The sequence below is a fragment of the Chrysemys picta genome, chromosome 2, assembly GCF_011386835.1.
Source record: "Chrysemys picta bellii isolate R12L10 chromosome 2, ASM1138683v2, whole genome shotgun sequence".
In the NCBI taxonomy this organism is placed as follows: domain Eukaryota; kingdom Metazoa; phylum Chordata; order Testudines; family Emydidae; genus Chrysemys; species Chrysemys picta.
In genome coordinates, this window is record NC_088792.1 from 179,735,729 (window position 1) to 179,756,841 (window position 21,113).

The following is a 21,113-nucleotide window of genomic DNA, read 5'->3' on the forward strand; positions in this document are numbered from 1 at the left end:
ACCTTGGGCAAGTTAATCTTCATTGATTGAATATCAAATTCATTTGAATGTGTTAGCAAAGCCTCTTTTTTTTTCTCCCCTTGAACAGCAGAAAACTGGAGAGAGACATACAACTGCTATTCTGCCACTGAAGAATATTTTGTGTTTATTTTGTCTTTACTTCTCATTTTGCTTTTGAATTCCCTTTCTTCTTGACCCACTTTCTCTCTCTCTTTTTCTTCCTTTAAATAAAAATTAAAAAACCATCAACAATGCTTGCTTTATTTAAATGTTTCTTTCAGTTTGCGCTTTTGAGAACCAGAATTCTCAGAACCTTTATAAATAACGAACTTCAAAAAAGGGGGAGCCAAGCCAGAATTCTTTAAAAAATGAATCAATCCAGGAAATGCCAGTGTGGGAAATTAGTCTGTCTACAGACAAAAGTGTTAGTAGATTTCAGTAGCAACAAGCCTTGTATATAAAATACTCTCTCTGTTCTTCTTAGAGGCTGTATTTAAGAATCCTGCTTCACTAAGGTGAGTGTAATAAATTCATAATCTTTCTCCCCCAAAAGGGGTGGAATATGGATATAGCAACAGACCAGGATGGATATTAACAGGCTTATGTGGGCACTGCCATATGGGAAAACAATTCCCCCAACTGGGCTGAGTGTTGTACTTATTCCCATAAGCAAAAAGGTTCAAAACCAACAAGTTGCTTTTGCTTTAACAATGCAGGATCTTTATGGGCTCTGATCCTGCACTTCCATCTAACCAGGATTGAGAGCTTCATGGCATCTGTTTTATAAACAGGCTGGTTGGGGTCTTCTTGTGTGCCCCTCTGTTGGCTGCCTGCTTTGTGCAGGCAAAGTTTTAAAGGTCCTTAATTCGTGCCATTCAGCAGCAAAACTAATGCCTCCCTCCAGTCCCCACCCTAAAAAATAAAGGGTGACATCCTGGGCCAATTCAAGTTGATGGCAAAACTCTCATTGACTTCAGTGGGGCCAGGGTTTCACCCAATGTGAAATAATGGCCACTTGCAGTGCAAATGAGAGACGGTCCCATGGGCTACTGCTTGAGACTTAATTGCTTAATCCTCAGATTAAGGCCCTGATCCCGAGCCTCAGTTTCCCCATCTGTAAAATAGAGATAATGTGACTGACCTTTTGTAAAGTGCTTTGTGATCGACTTAAGTGATGTGCTCTATGAGAGACAGATATTATTATTACTGTTCTTCGGTGGAGTGCTGCAGGGGTGCAGGACTTAAGAAGCTTTAAATGACTAACTTCCGCCTGAATGAGGGGAAAAATTAGTAAAAGCCAGCTTTTTAAAAGAACAACAGTTGCCCAATAGCTAAACACAGGCCACGGTGTCAAATTACCGAGCTATGATTTAAAAAATAAATAAATAAAGCTGGCCACGCACTGAGTGATTGAGGCTGGCTTGCCCTGACAGCAATCTGCTCTCATCATGCCACTGTATCAACCTGCTTGTCTGAGATACAGGCTTAAATAGTTAAATCGACAGTGTTTTCCTATTTAATACGGGCAGCAACTGTGTTAAATAGCAGTCAGAGCTTGTCCCTCAGAATGGGGGTAATCACCATAAGAGTGATGTTTAGATCTCCATTTCATTTTGCCAAATATTAGCACTGAATGCTCCTGCTAATTCTCTTCTTTTATGCCTCACCAGCATCTCTGAGATCCTTTGTGCCCTTCTCAAAGGCCAGCGATTCACTAGGTCTCCCCACATTTCTCTCTTTCATCCTGGAGGTGCCATGCCACATCTTTCCAGCCAAGTAGGGTCACAAAGGACTTCTTCTGGCAGGTCTCACCAGAGATGCATTCTTGCTGAACGTGGCTCAGTACACGGCCACCATATCACCGGACCATGGATCCCCTTGGTTAATGTTTTCAAAGATGGCTACGAATTTTGAGTGTCCCAACTTGAGATGCATAAGCCTGATCATGCAATGACCTCAGCATAGCCACATCTCTGTGTCCATGTGGAGTCCCGTTGGCTTCATTCAGGCTCTGCACAGTCACAGGGGGCAGAACTGGGGCCCTAGAGTTTGATTTTTCAGAGGCGCCAAACACCTGAAGCTTCCACTGATATTTCCAAAGACCCAAACTTTCCGTTGGTTTATTTAAGTTTTGGCTTTTTTTTCCCCAAAAGAGAATGGGAGAGGAAAATCAACAAGGCGAAAATTAATGAATTCCAATAACATTCAAATCTCCCCCGGATTAGGATTCTTGCTGGCCTCATCTGGAGCAGACGCTAGTAAATCTGCACTGGGGAAAATGCCCCGGTGGCATTGTCTTATCCAGCATTTAGGAAGCGAGTGATATTTTCATTTAAAATCCAAACGTACTTTTAGCATGGCTCCATCAGGCTTTTGGGGACGGATTTAGCCTTCTCGTTATTGTGCAGTCTTATGCCACTTTGCTGTATCAGTGCAAAATTTCAACACACTGGCAATAAAAATATGCTGATATGCCAGTTATGGCAGTAACTCTTCCATAGCAGTTTTACAAACTTGCCTTCAAGCTGTACGGCAGTGTGTGAACACCTCGCTGTCCAATATCAGCTACCGTTCCCTGCTTCTTTGTCCCATTTTCCTGGTTTATAATTTAAAATTAATTAATACATAAAAGCCAATTTAGAGTCTAATCCTGCTGCCTTTACTCAGTCACTTGAGAGGTCCCACTGAAAAAAGGCAGTCGCCTTACTCTCACAGTCCCATATCCGGTAGCTATTGACTTAATGGTGGCCTCTCCCCTGATTTCCCTGGGCATTGGATCGAGCCAATAGTTTCTTACTTTGCAACAACATTTGTACAGTTAGACCCCGTGCTTGTGACTTAAATGCGGGCTCTGCCCCATCGCATTGGCGGATCGAAGCCAATAGGGCTACAGGATCAGGGGTCTATTTGTTATGCTAATCTATTTCTGGGCGTATATTTATTTCCAGCTAATCTAGTACATGGAAGGAAACGCATTTCATACTGTACAATTTTTAATCTGTTTTAGGTGTTTGTGGAAAACCAATCAGTGCGGCATGCAACGATTACAGTATGATTAATAAAGTTAATGTACTGTACATTGTACACTCAATTTTCAAAAAATGTGTATACAATGTGCACATGCAAAACTTTCTTCCTGTTGACCACAAGAGGCTAATTGTGTATGACATGTACCATTAACTACACATGCAATTACCAGAGGCGTGTGGTGGGTTTTGTTTCTAATGCAATGGCATGTTTTGCATGGGCAAAGCTGTTTACAACCCCCCAACTAGGGAAAACAGTCTGGCTGAAAACCGAGGGTGTGATCCTGCACACACTAACTACAGGGCATGGTGCTTAGCGCAGCAAGTAGCCCCACTGACGTCAACAGGATTAGTCACGGCAGTGTCTGCAGGATTGGGCCTCATAACACTGGGAGATTCAGATGGAGATTGTTGAATATGACAGACATTTGTGCTACAAAACGACAGATGGGGAGAGGAGTAAGTTATAGTCTCTACCGGCGTTAACTGGTGCAGCTCACTGGGGCACGCACTGGGTTTCTGTTCTGTGTCTGTACAGTACCTAGCACAATGGGGTCCTGCTCCTGTGACTGAGGGCTGGTCCCCACTTAGTCCGGACTTCGGACTAAGGTACGCAAATTCAGCTACGTTAATAACGTAGCTGAATTCGAAGTACCTTAGTCCGGACTTACCGCGGTCCAGACGCGGCCGGAAGTCTCCCCCCGTCGACGCCGCGTACTCCTCTCGGCGAGCTGGAGTACCGGCGCCGACTGTGAGCACTTCCGGGATCGATCTGGGATCGATTTATCGCGTCTTAACCAGACGCGATAAACCGATCCCAGAACATCGATGGCGTGCCGCCGGACCAGCCGGTAAGTGAAGACTAGGCCTTAGTCTTCTAGGTGCGACGAGACTACAACAATAATAGTTCAGTGGAGTTTAGCCCATTTACACCAGTAGAGATTTGGCCCAGTGCCATTAAACAGCTCTGCATGTAGATAAAAAAAGGTGGTTGATATAAATTAATTTAATTTAATATAAATTAAGATAATGTCAGTGAATTCTATTTTCAGAACATTAGTGAACCCAAAGCAGGGGAACTAAATGTGCTAGTATTTCCCCCACAATCCCTTACTATCCAAAGGGCAGGGAGTTTTACCTGCCTGAAGACACAGTGCTCACTTTGAATATAGGGTTAGGAGGAGGCAGGTTTCCCTAATAATTCCTGCTAAAAGTTAATCTGTCTCTGTATGCGTTCGCAGAGAGGTCACAAATTGCTGGTCTGGCTGAGGTCCCTTGGGGAAGGTGACCAGGGGCAATGGAAGACAAGGAGAAGCTTTGCCATGTGTGTCATCTATCAGGCCCTGGACAACACCTTTCAATGGGGATTTAATGATGATGAGCAGCGGACCCCTTCCTGCTTATACGTCACCCCTGGGATGCTGCGGAGAGACAGGCTTTCACGGGCGGCTTGCACTTTGCCTGACCTTTGAACCCAGGGGCCAGCACTTTTATGGGGATGAAGCCACACAGTTCCTGCAACCTGCCTCGGGGGCCCTGAAAAATTAGACTGAATCAAAGCAGAAAATGAGTTTTCATTTATCTTGTGATGATGCACGAGGTTACATGAAAGACAAATAGCTGCTTCTGACTCTTCCTTTATCATTGTCACTGCAATTAATAGGCTGTGGCCTTCGTTACTGTGTTAGTACTAAAGAGACTCTGGGCCCCGAGGGACATTAACGAGAGGAGAAAAGCAGTCCAATCTTCTCAAAGTTCTGTCATGTTAAGATATGCTAACCTGTTTCTTTTTAACTTGCTATTAAAGTGCTAGTGACTCAGCTAGACAAGCAGAACATTGAAGTTGCCAAACCTAATCTGCTGCCTCAATCAGAAACGTCCCCGTTTTATATTCACTTAAATCTCCGTGCATTCGGGAGGGCCACCAAAGGGCAAGCCGAGGAATTAAGGGTTCGGCTGGCAAGGTGAAATGGGGCATCTGCAAAGAGAATGGGATTCAGGCTTTAAAGCACACATGCACCGTACTTTTGAACTGCACAGCAATTGGCTGGGAGAGGCTATTTCTCTGAAGTTTAATGGGTTTCGGCTTCACTGCTAACTGCCCTTGAAAGGTCAGGCAGCCCAATAGCATAGTTGGATTTAAGTGGAGGGTGGATAATTCCATGGCCAACACCTGGAGTGTGACCTGCTTCATGGCCTCAGCTGATCTCTGTTGAGGTCAGGAAAGAATTCCCTGTCATCCCAGAGAGAGCACCAGCTCTCTCCTTTGGCTCGCCCTTCTCCATCACATCTACGGCTTGTCTTCACTGCAGAGTTCACTTGAGTGTTGCCCCAAACGTGAGTCCCGTCCACATGCAAACACCCTTAACTTGAGTGTGGTGGCACTTTTAACTCAAGTCGGCTGGCCCATCAGGGAGGATGAACTACAACACAAGTTAGCACCACTCGTCAGCCACCAATGCAACCACTCTGTGCTGCTAACACAATCACTCTGTGCAACTTGAGTGTTATTTTGCAGAATGGCCGCTCCCACTAGTGGTAGGATAACTCGAGAGGAGTTCACTTGAGTGTCATAACCTGAGCTAACTTGGTGATGAAGACCTACCCCCAGTCTCAACTTATTGCCTTCACTTTCAAAGCCCAGCGTGACTCTGCCCTACATTGTAGACCTTCTATCTTCCTGCACTCCTCCGTTCTATCAACGGCACCAGCCTCAGTGCCGCCTTGTTCCACTTCTCTAACAGCTATTTCCAGGCTTTCATAGAATCATAGAATATCAGGGTTGGAAGGGACCTCAAGAGGTCATCTAGTCCACCCCCTGCTCAAAGCAGGACCAATTCCCAACTAAATCATCCCAGCCATGGCTTTGTCAAGCCGGGACTTAAAAACCTCCAAGGAAGGTTTCATTGTTACTGAGGTTCTCTCCCCACCGCCACCTTCCGATCCCTTTCCCGGAGGCGTGTTACTTCTGTGATGACCACAGAGGAGACAATGATATGATTAAAACAGACACTTTTAAAATATCTTAGCTATTCCCGCCAGTGGGATTCCCATCTACTCTATCTTTGCTCGTAGGCTACTTGGGAAAGGGACCATCTGTAATTTGGACTGTGTACAATGCCCAGTATGTTCTGGTGCCCAACTCTAAATAGAAATGAATTAGCCAGGTGTGTTTTGTCAGTGCATTTTTATACCTCTGAAGCCTCAGGCAATTGCCAGGGCCAAAGGCAGGCTGCTGGAATTGATGGACGCAATGGGCTCAGCTGTTGTGGCAATTCCTATGATCCTAGATAAATAGGCTTTAACTAGTCAGCTGACTTTTCCCCATGTGATAATTGCTTTAGCAGGTCCAGAGTAAATATGTGCAGATTTGCTTCAGCATCTCGCATGATGCAGTAGACACGCGTTTGGGAACTGGAATCTCAAGTACACAGAGATTCATACTAATCCACTGGACTTCTGGGTGGGGACAAGCACAGAATGTACTCCAAGCCCTGACTGGATTTCTCCCAACTCCATGTCACTGGCTTTCTGGAAGCTTTGTTCAGAATGTCTCAAATTCAGAAAGATTTCCTCTTGCTTTCAGTTCTCTCGCTGGTGACACTGGGCTGGGAAAGTATCAGAGGGGTAGCCGTGTTAGTCTGAATCTAAAAAGCAACAGAGGGTCCTGTGGCACCTTTAAGACTAACAGAAGTATTGGGAGCATAAGCTTTCGTGGGTAAGAACCTCACTTCTTCAGATGCAAGTAATGGAAATTTCCAGAGGCAGGTATAAATCAGTATGGAGATAACGAGGTTAGTTCAATCAGGGAGGGTGAGGTGCTCTGCTAGCAGTTGAGGTGTGAACACCAAGGGAGGAGAAACTGCTTCTGTAGTTGGATAGCCATTCACAGACTTTGTTTAATCCTGATCTAATGGTGTCAAATTTGCAAATGAACTGGAGCTCAGCAGTTTCTCTTTGGAGTCTGGTCCTGAAGTTTTTTTGCTGTAAGATGGCTACCTTTACATCTGCTATTGTGTGGCCAGGGAGGCTGAAGTGTTCTCCTACAGGTTTTTGTATATTGCCATTCCTGATATCTGACTTGTGTCCATTTTTCCTCTTGTGTAGTTCTTACCCACGAAAGCTTATGCTCCCAATACTTCTGTTAGTCTTAAAGGTGCCACAGGACCCTCTATTGCTTTGGGCTGGGAAAGACATGTGTTTTCAGGGTTTCCTAACTGCTTTTTCTTTTACCAGATACTCTCTGGAACAGCACTGCCTTTCAAAAGGCTGGAGCGTCATGGGAGAAAGCGACTTTACAGCACTTACTAAACAACAACAAAAGGGAGGAAGATAGGGACACAAGTTTACGCTGCAAGGATGTCTCTGCACTGGAATTTTTCCTCTTAAAAATTCCCATAAGTGCTACCAGCATGGGCAGAAGCACTAGTCTAAAGCACTAAGGGCATTTTTACCAGTGTCTTTGTATAGATCTGCTCAGAGCCTCTGACATCTCTCTCCATAGTAGGTTGAAACAAACCCTAGGATATAAAGCCTGCACCCCCTGCACACATACTTTGGGGAATTTGGATCCAGATCTGAATTTTGTGGCTTAGGCCCACTGGAACCAACTGCAGAACCTTTGCCTAAAATTTAAATGTATTAAGCTCAAAAGTTTCGATGTACCCTCCCTCTCTCTCCAATTTGTATGCAACTCTTCTAGTAGGAGACTCTCTTCTTCTACAGCAGGTTATGAGTGTAATTCCCATTCACTTCTCGTCTCCTGCTGGGAGAGAACTAGATGTTGCCTCTATCTTAAGATGGGAGCATTAGGCCCCTGGTTTGAGTTGGAGCCAGCAAACTCCGGCGCTAACAAGAAAACACCAAGAGAAAGGGCTAGTCTGATAGTATCTCCCAACCTGGATGGAATTATGACAGAGAAAGTCTTGTGAGAAAGGCTGCCCTGTCACCTTGTTCTCATTTCTTTTCCATGTCCAGGTGTCCCTCTCCCCTGCCTTGAATCTGCGATCAAGCAGGTTTGAAACTCTCTATCCAAATCAGAGACAAATTTAACTGGGTAATTAGAAGCTTAACTAAATCTAGCCTAAATTTTCAGAAGACGTTGTGGGCTCAAGCTTATATTAATTCAGGGGATTCCATGAAAATCTAACTCTGCAGTGCGGCCCACTTTTGACCTTTATCATTAGATCTCTGGTGCTAAAGCATTTCTGAAGGCTTTGGTGCATCGTATTCTTACGTGATGGCTGCACTATCTTCTTTAATTGGTGTTTTTTGAGGTTAATTGGAAAGGAATCCATGATTGGCAACCGATATCAAGATAATTTTGTAGGGATTAAAGTTGTCCTGGAACAGAGGGGTGAAAACTGTTTACCTGGGAAAATGAAATTGCGAGTTTGCTGATGCACACAAAAGTATTTAGTTCTATTTCTTTACTCTAGCCTTGAAATTGGATGTCTTCCACAATCCTTAAAACTAGGGGCAGTAAAGGGGCTGAACCAGAAAAGGAAGTTGGCATATAGCATAAATGCTCATTTTAATCTAAAAGCCGTTAACATGCTCATAGTCATTTGGGATAAATGGGATACTTAAGAACACATGATGGCTAATCTCTGCTATGACATTTGTGGAGGAGGAGGAGGAATAATTTAGACAGTGGGGATTGTGCCACTCATGAGTTATCCCCTCTCTTCTGTCATAAGTGAAGCTAATGGCCATAAACATAAATTTGCACATCAATGGCACCTTTCAGCCAAGGATCACAAGGCGCGGTGCACACATTAACCAGCTCCTCTGTGAGGTGAGAACATCAACACCCCCATTTTGCAGATGGGAAATCGAGGCACAGAGCAATAGAATGATATTTACATGACGACCCAGCACATCAGCAGCTACAGAACATAGGTCCGGAGTTCCAAGTACTAGACCACTTTTCTGACCGTGATAAACTCTCCCCCTATTGTGAGTTGTTCTGTTGAGGGATTTTACCCACCATCACAATACCCTGGTGGTAGCCAGGGTGAAGGATCTGTAAGGACAATGGTGGTTGGCATGGGAATGGAAAAGGAGAGAAGTGGTAGGGAGGAAACAAGGCAAGGAACTTTCTGTAGGAAGAGGGCACGGAGTATCCAGTACGTTTACCGGCAACAAGCTTGAAAAACTGATGGCACGTTAGCAAAATTAGTAGAGTTGCATAGCAATAACTAAACACACACAGAGAGCAAGGACAAATTCAGCGACTCAACTTCCTTAACACGCACTACTAGGAGATTTGTTGTCGGTTATTTAACAGTCCTCAATCAACAGTTGCATTAAAAAATTCATTTGAAGCATCTGTCACATGTCCTTTTTGACCCAGATTATAAACTTTACACACGTCACACAGCCTTGTTCAGTCACCAATTCCCCAACATGCTCTAGGAAAACTTTGCAAGCTGTCAATAAAAACTGAAATCATGAGCAAGGAAAACAAAATACGTTCATCTGATTTTCCACCCACCTTGTGACAAATTTTCATTTGGTTTTCACTGCCATCTCAGAAAAGCCCCTCAATTCTGACTAATAGGGACCCTGGAAAGTAACTGCTGAAATAGAAGCATTGACAGGCAAAACATGTTTTCGTCACTCCCTTCCTCCTCATATTGCAAAAGCCTAATTGAAACTCAGGTGGCTAGATAATAGAAAACTCTAGCATGGGCCTGAGGTAGGGGGCATCTAGCTCTAATTTGGTATAATACAGGTGTACAGGAATAAGGGCGTGTTTCAAAAGTGGAACAGGTGAGATGCCAACAGTGTCAACGCAAAGGGCTGTCGGAATTTCAAACGCTCCTTCTGAGAGGAGTACCAGCGGCTCCGGGGATTGGAAATGGGATGCATGCTCGGTCTGTGTGAGCATGCTCAGTACAAATCTGGGGGGGAGGGAAATGGACCCTGCCCCCACATGCATCCCTTCTGGCACAGACCTTAATTTGAGGTCTGAATGCCAGTGAGGTCAGGAATCTATTTTGGGTACGTACCTGGCTCCAATGACATAATATCTGATTGACTCACAAGTGGAGCTGTGCAAATAATGGGAGTTTTGCTGAGATTTCACCCCTAGATGGCTAGAGCTGTTTCAATGCTATGCTAGAGGATGCCTCACACATTATGATTACAACTTATTATTTGTAAGTAGGCTTCAGTCAGCACCAGGGCACTACTGTGCCAGGTGTCCTGCAGAGCAAACAGGAAGTCTGTGTCTCTGCCCCAAAGAGCTTACACAGTCTAATCAGTTTCCTAATACTAAGCATGGCATAAAATTTCCTCCTACTAGAGGAATTACATTTTGCAGCGGAAACCTCCTAACCGTACAGGAAGTGCTAGAGTCCATAGGAAAGATTCAGCACTATTCATAAGCCTCAGTGCATTTGTAAGTTACCATTCCTGTAAGCAGGGCAAGGGCAGGCTTGTGTCTAGCTATGGTAAATGAACTCCCCGACCCTTTCACCTAGGCTGTGTTCTCAATCTTGCCCTAAGCAGCAGACACAGCTCAGAATCATGGACACGGGGCAGACCCTGGGAGTAAAGTACATTCACGTAGTAGCATTTTGATGGGGGTGGGGTGGGGGAGAGGGAGAGAGAAGACGGTGATGGATGGTGCCCTACTGGGCAAGAAGAGGAAGAGAAAATGGGAAGAGGGTGACACAGGAAAGAAAGCAAACGAGTGGCTTTTCCGCCTCTGTTGGTGAAAGCTTTCCCCATCTGCTTGTAAATAAAACACAAGTTATACAGAGAGACTATCCTTGCCCACAGAGACACATTGTCCATTTCTGCCACAGAGATGAAAGGTTTAACCGCCATTAATGGAGTGGTAGGGAAAACTTCGCCACATACACTCTATTATGCATTTATGATGCTTGAAAAAAGGTCAATAAGTGCTATATGCAAAGGTCTATAAATGTAACTTAGCATGATCATTTAGTACAAGCTGTTTCTTAGATTAACAACATGAAGACAGACCACAATCTAGAAGCATAATACAGGAATACTGTAGTAGTAGTTCTCTAAAATACATATCAAATTCCCTCCTTCTCCTTGACCCTTTGAATAGTGCTTGTTGTCTTAGATCAGTGGTCCCCAACCTTTTTTGTCTGGCGGGTGCCAGACGACGAGCCACCGTGGACCGTGGCCGGCGGACGAGCACCTGCCGAAATGCCGCCAAGAAGTGGCAATGTCAATAGGCGTCGCCACCAAAATGCCGCCGACAAGCAGCGTCATCCACCAGAGGCGTCGCCGCTGAAATGCCGCCAAAAATCGGCAGCATTTCGGCGGCGACGCCTCTAGATGACGCTGTTTGTTGGCAGCATTTTGGCGGATGCTTGTCTGCCGGCGGGTACGCGGGCACACATAGATGCCCCGGCGGGCACCATGGCGCTCGCGGGCACCGCGTTGGGGATCCCTGTCTTAGATTGTAACAGGGTACAAGTCTATCTCTGTGTTTGTACAGCATCTGGCACAATGGGCCCCTCATCCTAACTAGAGCCTTTGGGTGCTACCAGAAATATTCACTTCTAATAATAGGAAGAAATGCTTTTAAATGTTTCCCCATTGGAAGAGGAAATTAACTGACAAAAAAATGCAGATGGTTTAGTAGAACATCCTCCAACAAACTACTTTGGATCTTTAAGAACTGACCTAGATCTTGCACCCAAAATAGACCTGAATCTTAATGGAACCATATTTGACATTCAAAAGTGTTCAGATAATGTTTAGTCTTATCGTTTTTGGTGAGCCTCTGTGGTTCCCGAAAAAGAAGTGCAGTTAATGAATGCAAAGTAAGAACGTCTTGCCAGGTGCAATAGATCTCGAACTGATGCTCACATGGCATAAACAAGGCAATGCAGTCAAAAGATTCCTAGAAATCTACTGTTATTCTAAGTTGAGCTTGCAGCTGGATTGCCAGGGCATTTGTTTGTTCTCTTTGCAGAGGAGGCAGGGGGGGTTAACTAGGGAGTGTAGAATAGGACGGTAATAGTTTCAGAGCGTGTTCATATTCCTTTCTTTGAAGATCCCTATGAGTTTCATGAAAGCAGCCCGGTCCCTAGCATACTGTGCCTCTTTAGGGGTCAGAGTGATGAATGCTGAACCAGAATGAGAGAGGAGATGGAGGACTTCAGAATCCCCCCTTCCCTATTCAGTGCGACTCCAGACAGTGTCGCAGAGAGATGAGAACATTCCCTCTCGGCACATGACGGGATCAGAGATGGGTGAGAGGAAAGAGATCATGGAGTGAGGGGCTCCCTGTTGCAAGCACCACGACCAAGGGGAAAGAAACCCCAATCGGATTGTTTACTTCCTCCAGGCTGCCACTGGCAAAGTGCTCAGCTTCCACTGTGCCTGAAGTGAAATGTCCTTGTCCTTCTCCACAGGCTATCGTCCTCAGAGGGGCCAAGGACTGGCTCTCTGCACTGACCACAATATGTTCTGGTTCAGTGGAAGGACCTTAAACTCACAGACAAGGACAAGGCAGTAAAAGATGAAGCACCCGAACCCCCCTATTTCCAGATTACTAGACCCCAGGTGTGTGCTAGGGAGCAGTTAAATTTCATCATTACCCTTTCTTCTATGGTATTTTTTATAGTCCTTTTTACTACTGGCACTAAAGGTGCCGGACGCATCCCAGGAGCTAAGAGGACATCACTTGTCAACCTGACTGCTCAGTGATATAAAAAAATGACAAGTCCTGGCTTAATCTTTCTGATGACTGTGTTCAGGATGGCCCATCCATCTCCATGTAGGAGTTTTGGTGAAGCTGGAAGACAAGAGCATCACAGCATTTAAGAATGAAAAATTAAGTGCCCTTTTTAAACACAGCATGGAGCTTATTACCACAGAGCAGTTTGCCTGCTACTCTTCAGGTTGTGTGCATGTATCTGCACTTCTCTTTGCTGAAATCTCCTATTTTCAGGCTTTAATAATAACTTGGCTGCAAAAATTGGCTATGGTCAGGAAATAGACAGTTAAAAAAATTATAAACATTAGAAAGATTAGAGACAGACAGCTGGATTTAAAGGTCTTACAGACTCAGAAATCTTCAAAACAGTTACAAACACAGGCAGAAGCAATGCAAACTTCTCCTACACTACCCTTCCAATGTGCCTCCAAACCTATTCTAGTAAAGCCCACCTCCAGGGTGAAAGGATAATAGGTAATAAGAGTGTTGCCAACTCTCACGATTTTATCACGAGCCTGGTGATATTTGGTGTTTTTTGTTAAACACAGCTCCTGAGTCAGGTGAGTATGTGAGAATCTTAGCTTGCATGTGAAAAAAGAAAAGAAAAAGTTTCTATCCCTTCTGGCGGTGGAGGAAAGCTTTAAGAAAGGAGCCTTAATGGCTCAAACATCACAAGGTAAATAAAAAAATAATCAAATTTGTTATTTTAAAAGGCTCGTGATTTTTGAGTGTTCCAGGTTTGGCTGCATCCTCCTGACCAGCTCTCTCCCATCTATCCACAGATGTTGCAGCTTCGTGGGAACTGGCAGCACAGCAAATTGTAATTTAATTAACTCCTAAATTTTAATGTAATCCAGGCTGCCAGGAATCTCTCTCTTTTTTTTTCTCCTTTCCTTTTAGTACAACAGTCCCCTTTGCATTGTTTTGTTTTGTTTTTGGCAGGCTAGGAATATTGTTAGAGGAGCCAAAGTCGATTAACTCGTCTCGGAATGACCACCTATGTAAGTAAGTTGGAGAGGAGGCTCTCCTTGCCCCCTCCTCTTTAAGGGATTCGCTGGATCTGGGGAACGCTGAGCTATGCAAAATGCTGATCAGATGGGTGACCGAGAACCCCAAATAGCTCTTTTTTATGCCAGTGTTTCTGCAGGTACCTTTGAATATCAGAACACCCCTCTTTCCAAAGGCCCAGAAGGTGGCTTGTTTCCAATGGCTGTTTCAAAATGAAAGTAGTGCTGGGGAGAGATGCCAGATGGACCGCCTTTGGTGGTTGATGCCCCTTCTTTTGGCATAGAGCAGGCAGGGCAGGGACAGCTCCACACTTGTTGCTCTGAACAACGTGCTTCCCCTTTTGAGATGAAGGGACAATTTCTACAGGGCAGGGTGTGTGTGTGTGTGTGTGTGTGTGTGTGTGTGTGTGTGTGTGTGTGTGTGTGTGTGTGTGTGTGTGTGTGTGAGAGAGAGAGAGAGAGATATTTGGTTTCTATGGTAATTCAATCCCTGGCCTCTCTGCTGAAATGGCCAACCAAAGAGTAAGTTTGTGTCAACTGTGGTAGTCACCCATCCATTAGGAATTGCACTGACATCTACCCAACTTGTTTTACCTATTCCAGTGAACAGCCATAAATTGGTAATGTTGGTCACTAGAAGGAGTGAAGAAATTCAGTAGTTAGGGGACTAGCCTAGAACTTAGGACACCTGAGTTTGAGCCCCTGCTCTGCCACAGACTTCATGCGTGCCCTTTGGCAAGTCACTTAATCTCGGTGCATCTCATTCCTCATCTGTAAAATGGGGATAATAGAACTGCCCTCCCTCACATGTATGTTATGAATATTAACCCATTAAATACTCTGAGTGGCGCTGGATGACATTTTTCAGACTAATTTTTTTTTGGCTTAAAAAAATCCATTTTGGGTAGATCAAAACTTTTCACAAACTCTTGTCAAATTCAGCAACTAGTTTCAGCTGGAAAAAATTCTTCTGCTAAAAAGTTGAAACATTTCTTTCATTTCAAAATGTTCCCCTCTCATGCCAACAGGCAGTCCCTGACCTAGAGCACATCCGTGGGGCAACACTGAAATAAACTGATGTCCTTTCACTCAAATCATATAGCAGGGAGGTCGTATGGTGTCACAAGTCCATTGAGACACCGTGGCCCAGTGGATAGGGCACAGGACTGAGAATGCAGTGTGAACTTGGGCCAAGCTATGAATTTATCCTGCTGCCATCAGAAAAAGGGGGAGAGCGATAGTTACCCATCTTTTTAGAGCACTCTGAGCGTCTCAAATGAAAAATCACTATGTAAATGCACAATTAACAATGAAAAGTCTAAATTCGATAATCACCAGCACCATCACAAGAAGAAAAGTTTCATTTATAAAACATATTAATCGTTGGCTCTCCAAAGCCCAACAAAACTGTGAACCTGTGAATCCTGCCTGGTGTATAATCTTCTAATCTCCTCCTTCTTAATCTGCTCAGTATGGAAACCCCTGTCATTAGGAAACAAACGAGCTGCCTTATTATTTGTGAGGTACGACGGAAAACAGAGAGAGCTGATGCAGGAGGGCAGTATAAATCATAATGGGGTTTACCTCCATCGTGCAAAGGAGCTGAACAGTGATTGCTAACCAAAATGCAATCCTGTTATCAGCAAAAAGTTTTAAAATCAGATTAAGGAGGATGATATTCCCCTTGTTATCATGCCTGCCCCTTTCCGCCAAGGTGTTTATCAGGTAAGTGACTTCAGGCAGCGATGTGTGTGTTTGCCTATTATTAGCGGCTCCCATACTTTGCATCTGAGGTGGAGCCAGGGGCTAGTGAAAGGGTAAAAACCCACTTGTGTGCTTATTGCCAGAGGCTGCATTGCATATGCCGTGCCTGCGTTTCTAAGTGGGACTGCATGTTCTCTCTATTCTGGACCCGTCATAACATCCCCAAGATTGTCCCTTCCCAACTGAAGCAAGGCTTTTCAATTGAAGCTCGCTGCTTCCTGTATGTTCATGGACACTTTGGGTTATACTTCTAAACGGTGTGCACTCGGAATGGGCACCGCTGGATCAGCGCCTGGCAACACATGGACAGTGACATTCTCTGTCCAATAAGATGGCAGCACTTCTCCACTCTGCTCTGCCCGTGTCACACATGGAAGTCAAAGAAGGTGCAGAGTGGACCTAGAGGCACTTAGGGCCCAGAGTGTATGGGACTCTATAGATCATCGTTAACATATTGAATTGCACACATGGTATAGAAACAACTTGACTGGGGCTTGCAATGGATGGATACCCAGAGTCTCCTCCCTGTGGCCACTGAAATTGATGATAAAGCTCCCATTTACTTCAGTGGTAGCAAGATCAATCTAATTTAGGGGATAGGGCACTAGACTTGGAATCAGGAGACCTAGAGTCTCTTTTCAACTCTGACACCGACCTGCTGTGTGACCTTGGGCAAGTCACTTACCTGCTCCGAGCCTCTCCCACCCCTGCTTTGCTTGTCTAGTGAGATTGTAAAATCTTCAGGGCAGGGACTCTCTCTCACTGTGTGTTTGTATGGTGCTTAGGACAATGGAGCCCCACTCTCAATTGAGACATCCAAGCAGTACTACAATGTAAATGAGAACAACGACAGCCAGATGCTGCCCTCACTTGCTCCAGATTATCCATAATAAATCATGATTTCTTTACAAAAATAATTTTGGAAGCATTTTAAGAAATCATCATACAATGAAGCAACAATCACAAAAGCAAAGAAAATAACCCCAAAATGTGTCTTCAGTGTAACATACCCCTAATTTCCAATATATCCCAAGGGGATGCAGATTCCACCTGAACTGTAAAAGCTTTTACAAAATCAAGGGTGAGCGATGAGTACAGGAAACTGAGATGCACGCTGCTTATATACAGGGGAAAGGGAGAGATTCTCCCAGTGCAGCCTGAGAAGTCTGGGCTTAGGAGCACGCATGAGACACAGCTCCGGGTGAGTAGAAGCAGATAAGAAGGTGAGAAACTGGGGCCACACCGTGAAAGTGGTCAGTTGTTGAACAGCTGCTTTTTCTGGAGTCATTACCAGCACTGACCTTTGGCTCAGCCAGCATGACATCTACTGCCGCTGAAACCTCATCTATCAGTGACCAGGAGGAGGAGGAGAGAGAAAGGGCAGGAAAGCCAATGAAAGCAACAGGAAATAAAAAGAGGGAATTAGAAAAACAGGACCCCCGGTTCTAAATGTGCTGACAGCGCTGTGCTGTAATTAATAAGCACCAAACCTAACTGGGATTCATATAGGGCAGGGGACAGCTCCTCATTAATCAAAGCCCAAGGTGTCAAAGTGCTAGGCAGGAGGACACTCCAGACACTGGAAACAGAGACAAAACCGTCATGCAGAGCAATAAAGAAACAATGGGAGTTTTGCCCGAGGAAGGACGGCAGTGCCAGGCCCAAGCTTTGGAACTGGGCTTTTTCAAAATTACGAACCAAAGCTCCCGGGAGCAAGCTCGGCTTTTAGGAGAGTGATCAGTGATTTTTGCAGCGTTCTAAAGCTCCGGCAAGGAAGAGATGAGGCCAACTCGAAGTTCAGAGCTAAGCTGATTCTAGAACCAAGCTTCGTATTTCAACCGAAACCCTGGCTCAGAAAAATCCCCCAAGTTGAGGGCTCGTGATCCATATTAGAACCCGCCTAAAGTTTGGAGTTTTCAGACTTGGGCTCAGCCCAAGAGAGGGAGATGGGTTTGAGCTGCACACTGATGGGGCGCTCGGTGCCATAGCTCCGAAGGCAAGACTTGCAAAGCTGGTACTGGCTCATAAAAAAACAACTGGGACGTGTCTCCACACTGAGCAAGGGAACAATTGCAGCAGCAGCGATAGCAAGACATGGCTCACCATCGTCTTAGCCATCCACGTAGCAACACTGCTTTTCACGGAGGCACTTCGGTGCACCCCCACACAGCATGGCCATACTGAAGTGACTGTACTCGTGTATTCAGAATAATTTGATCTAGCGGACTAAGCGCACGCTGAAAGTGTAGTTCTGCCTCCTGTAAAGGGAGCCCATATACTTTTCACTATACCCACCCCCCCACCTCCCCATACAAATTTCGTCTGATTGCAACATTCAGAACGGTGGAGAAAGCATTTGAAGAGACGCTCTCTCCGGAAAAGGAGGAAACATTTTGCTGAGTCTCTTCTTAAGGAATCAGCAGGTGTTGCTGTGCTGTGCATGGATCTCAGTGCAGAACTTGGACCCAGGTGATTTCAAAGTCCAGGGTTACTATTTCTTGCTTTCTACAGTGTTGGTTTTATGATTGCAATATCTCAACTCTTCCTCCCTCTCTCTCTCATACACCCTCCCTCGAATTTCTCATTTATTCCTGCGTTTTCACTAGCTGAGCTAGTTTCACACCTGTACTCACAGAAATGTACAGAAGTGTTCAGGTATTTTGCCTTGTTTACCTGCTGACATGATAGAACGCAACAGGATTTAAAGGACAAAATGGGACTATCTTTAGAGAGAAAGATCTGCCAGCCACTTAGCTAGGACCTGTCTGGTAGAAAACTTTAGCAATCATTAGTCACCCAACATTTGCAAAATGGGAGTAAATGGCAGCCATGTTTTGCAGCCTGAACATGTCCATAGCCTCATGCTATGAGGCTGCTGCTTCTTCTTCTTCATTATTTGTATTATGGTAGTGTCTAAAAGCCCCAGTCATGGACCAGGATCCCACTAATGTGCTAGGCACTGTACGTACATAGAACAAAAAGACAGCTCCTTGCACATATACGCCGGGCCTTTACACACACTTATTTCAAAGTTATATTCTAAAGCACTGGACTGGACCTCAGGAGCCCTGGCTCCTAGTCACAGCTCTGTCACTGCTCTGCTGGCTGACCTTGGGACAGTCACTTTGCCTCAGCTTCCTCTTCTGAAAAATGAGGGTAACAATACCGACCTCCTTTGTGAAGTGCTTTGAGAACTGATGATGTAGAATGCTGTATAAGAGCTTGATATTGTCCATATCGTCATCGCCCCTCTTTAGAAGAGCAAAGCACTGCAAACAATTGGCAATATCCCTGGGGATCAGGTAGACTTGAAATCCCCCAAATCTAATTTCCACCACCATGCTCATGTCTCCCAACTCAAAATACAGATAGTTTCATAAACAGGCTATTGTGCTTCAGCGTCTGCATCGCTAAGTATAGAAGGATCTCAGATATAGCCTTTTAGTGTAGTGTTTTTATAAGTACACCTCTACCTCAATATAACGCGACCCGATATAACACGAATTCGGATATAATGTGGTAAAGCAGTGCTCCGGGGGGGGAGGGGTGGGCGCGGCTGCGCACTCTGGTGGATCAAAGCAAGTTCGATATAACGCGGTTTCACCTATACCGTGGTAAGATTTTTTGGCTCCCGAGGACAGCGTTATATCGAGGTAGAGGAGCAGTCACAGCCTATGGAAGCTTTATACAAACTTTTCCTTTTAAATATATATTTATAATGAAACAACAACACATTAATGCCTGTAGTTAGTTATGCTCAGTCAATGGCTATGTTTTCCTTCAAGCAAGCCATTAAACTTGTTAGCTTCTGGTTAGACACTCATTTTCTTTTTCAAAGCAGCAACGTGTTGGGAATTATGTTAATAAGGTATAAATCAAATCCGTGCTTAAGTCAAAAGGTTGATGCCATCTAAACATATTCCATGTATCAACGGCAATACAATTTCATCGGTATAATCCATCAACAGCCAATCTGGTCAGCTACTTCATTACAATCAGATAATTAATGTCTGGTAATAATAAACCGCCTCGATTTTGTTGTTCTTGGAAAAAAGAAAATACAATTTTTAGGCAGTCTAAAGTGACACAGTTTAAAAGGCGTGAGAGTTGAGCATTAATTTGCTATCAATCAGAAATGTTGTTAGAGTTATTTATCTCTTTATCTGAGCAGCCTTGAAAAAGCCGGGGAGGGGGGAGAACCCATAACAACAGAGACACCCTGTGAAACTGGAAGATGTCAATAATTGCTTCTGAAAATGAGGAATTACCAGGCTAACGAGTGACACTATCTAGATATGGATGGAGCTTAAAATGTAAAATATGGAGATAACCAAGGAACAAATAGGTGATTTCTTGTTGCAACATTTCACAGGCAGACAGTATTTGTGTGGCATGAACGCCATCCGTTAGCCTTAACGTCAGCTATTTTGGGTATTTATTGATACTTTCTACTGTCCCAGGACCTCTCTGGAGAGGACAGCTTGATCTCAAGTGCATCCTAACTTTGTGTGTGTGCAGTACAAGAAAGCCAGTTTTCAGTAGTGATGGTGTATCAATCAACATGATGGTGATGCGCTGGACCAGGAAAGAGAACAGAGTGAGAAAAAGAGGCCATTACTTTCCTGTTTCAGTTCTCGGACTGATCACTCAAAAAATACAAGATGGGAGTGTGGCTCACATCTCACACTAAGAGAGGACGCGGCTCCATAACTTCATTGTATTAATACATATCACCCTCTCCTCGCAACCATGCATGCGGACATGTGTGCTTAACTATAAGCACTTGAGTAGTCTGCTGAAACCCTCACTTAATTTCAACAAATCTACATCAGGGATTAATTTGGCCCCCCCCCATGGGGCTACTTGTGGAGAGCAGTTAAGCCTTTAAAAAAGAAAGAAAGAAAGAAAAAAAAAGCCAAACTTGTGCTAAAAATAAAAGCACAAAGAAACAAGAGAGGAAAAAAGAACTTGTTAAAGAATTTTAAAGTATAATGGCAGAACTTGCCCTAAAGAGGAGAATAATCAGGGTAAGTTTTGTTATTAAGTCTTCTCTGAACATCCCCCTGCCTGGGGAAACCAACTCTCCCTGCTCCTCCTCATTATTATTATTTGTGCATGGTTTGCAGGGCAGCATCTCATAACTCACCATGTTTATGATAAAGCAGAGCAGTTGTTTTTGGAGACAGGCACTTTGATATTCAGTAGCCCCAGAGGCTATGCCACGGTGCTCTCTTTCCACCATTCACTAGTTAACGTGCCAATTTCCCCCCCCCCCCTTTCTCGAGTGTGCCTGAAGGAAATTTATTGCAGCAGGCGACTGCTATGGGCAAATACTAATAAAATGCTGTTTTGCTGCAATTTGTTTAATTGGCCACAGAAGAGAAGCCTTGCATGTTAGATCCAGCTCCTGACACCTCCTGCCCAGTCCACAGATGTTCTCAACGTGAAGTGCTCACATCTCCATGTTTATGGTAGGGAGAAAACAAACCCCGACCATTAAATCTTTACTATTGCTGCAGATCTGATTTGATTTAACATGCATATTTACTGTGGCAGGCTGCCGGCAACCTCTCTGATTTATTCAGCAAAACATGCTATTTAACACAC

At 44.5% G+C, this 21,113-nt stretch overlaps 2 protein-coding genes across 5 annotated transcripts in view; one reads left to right on the plus strand and one right to left on the minus strand.

Annotated features, from left to right (window-relative positions):
- Nucleotides 1-21,113, minus strand: part of LOC101951390 (Gfo/Idh/MocA-like oxidoreductase domain containing 1) — a 344,332-nt gene that overhangs the window by 244,470 nt on the left and 78,749 nt on the right. The gene's annotated exons all lie outside the window — the stretch shown is intronic.
- Nucleotides 20,498-21,113, plus strand: part of LOC101942945 (transmembrane protein 214) — a 25,069-nt gene continuing 24,453 nt past the window's right edge. Inside the window, exon 1 of the mRNA XM_065582376.1 lies at nt 20,498-20,533. Coding sequence (XP_065438448.1) covers nt 20,498-20,533 — 36 coding nt within the window. The remainder of the gene's footprint in view (nt 20,534-21,113) is intronic.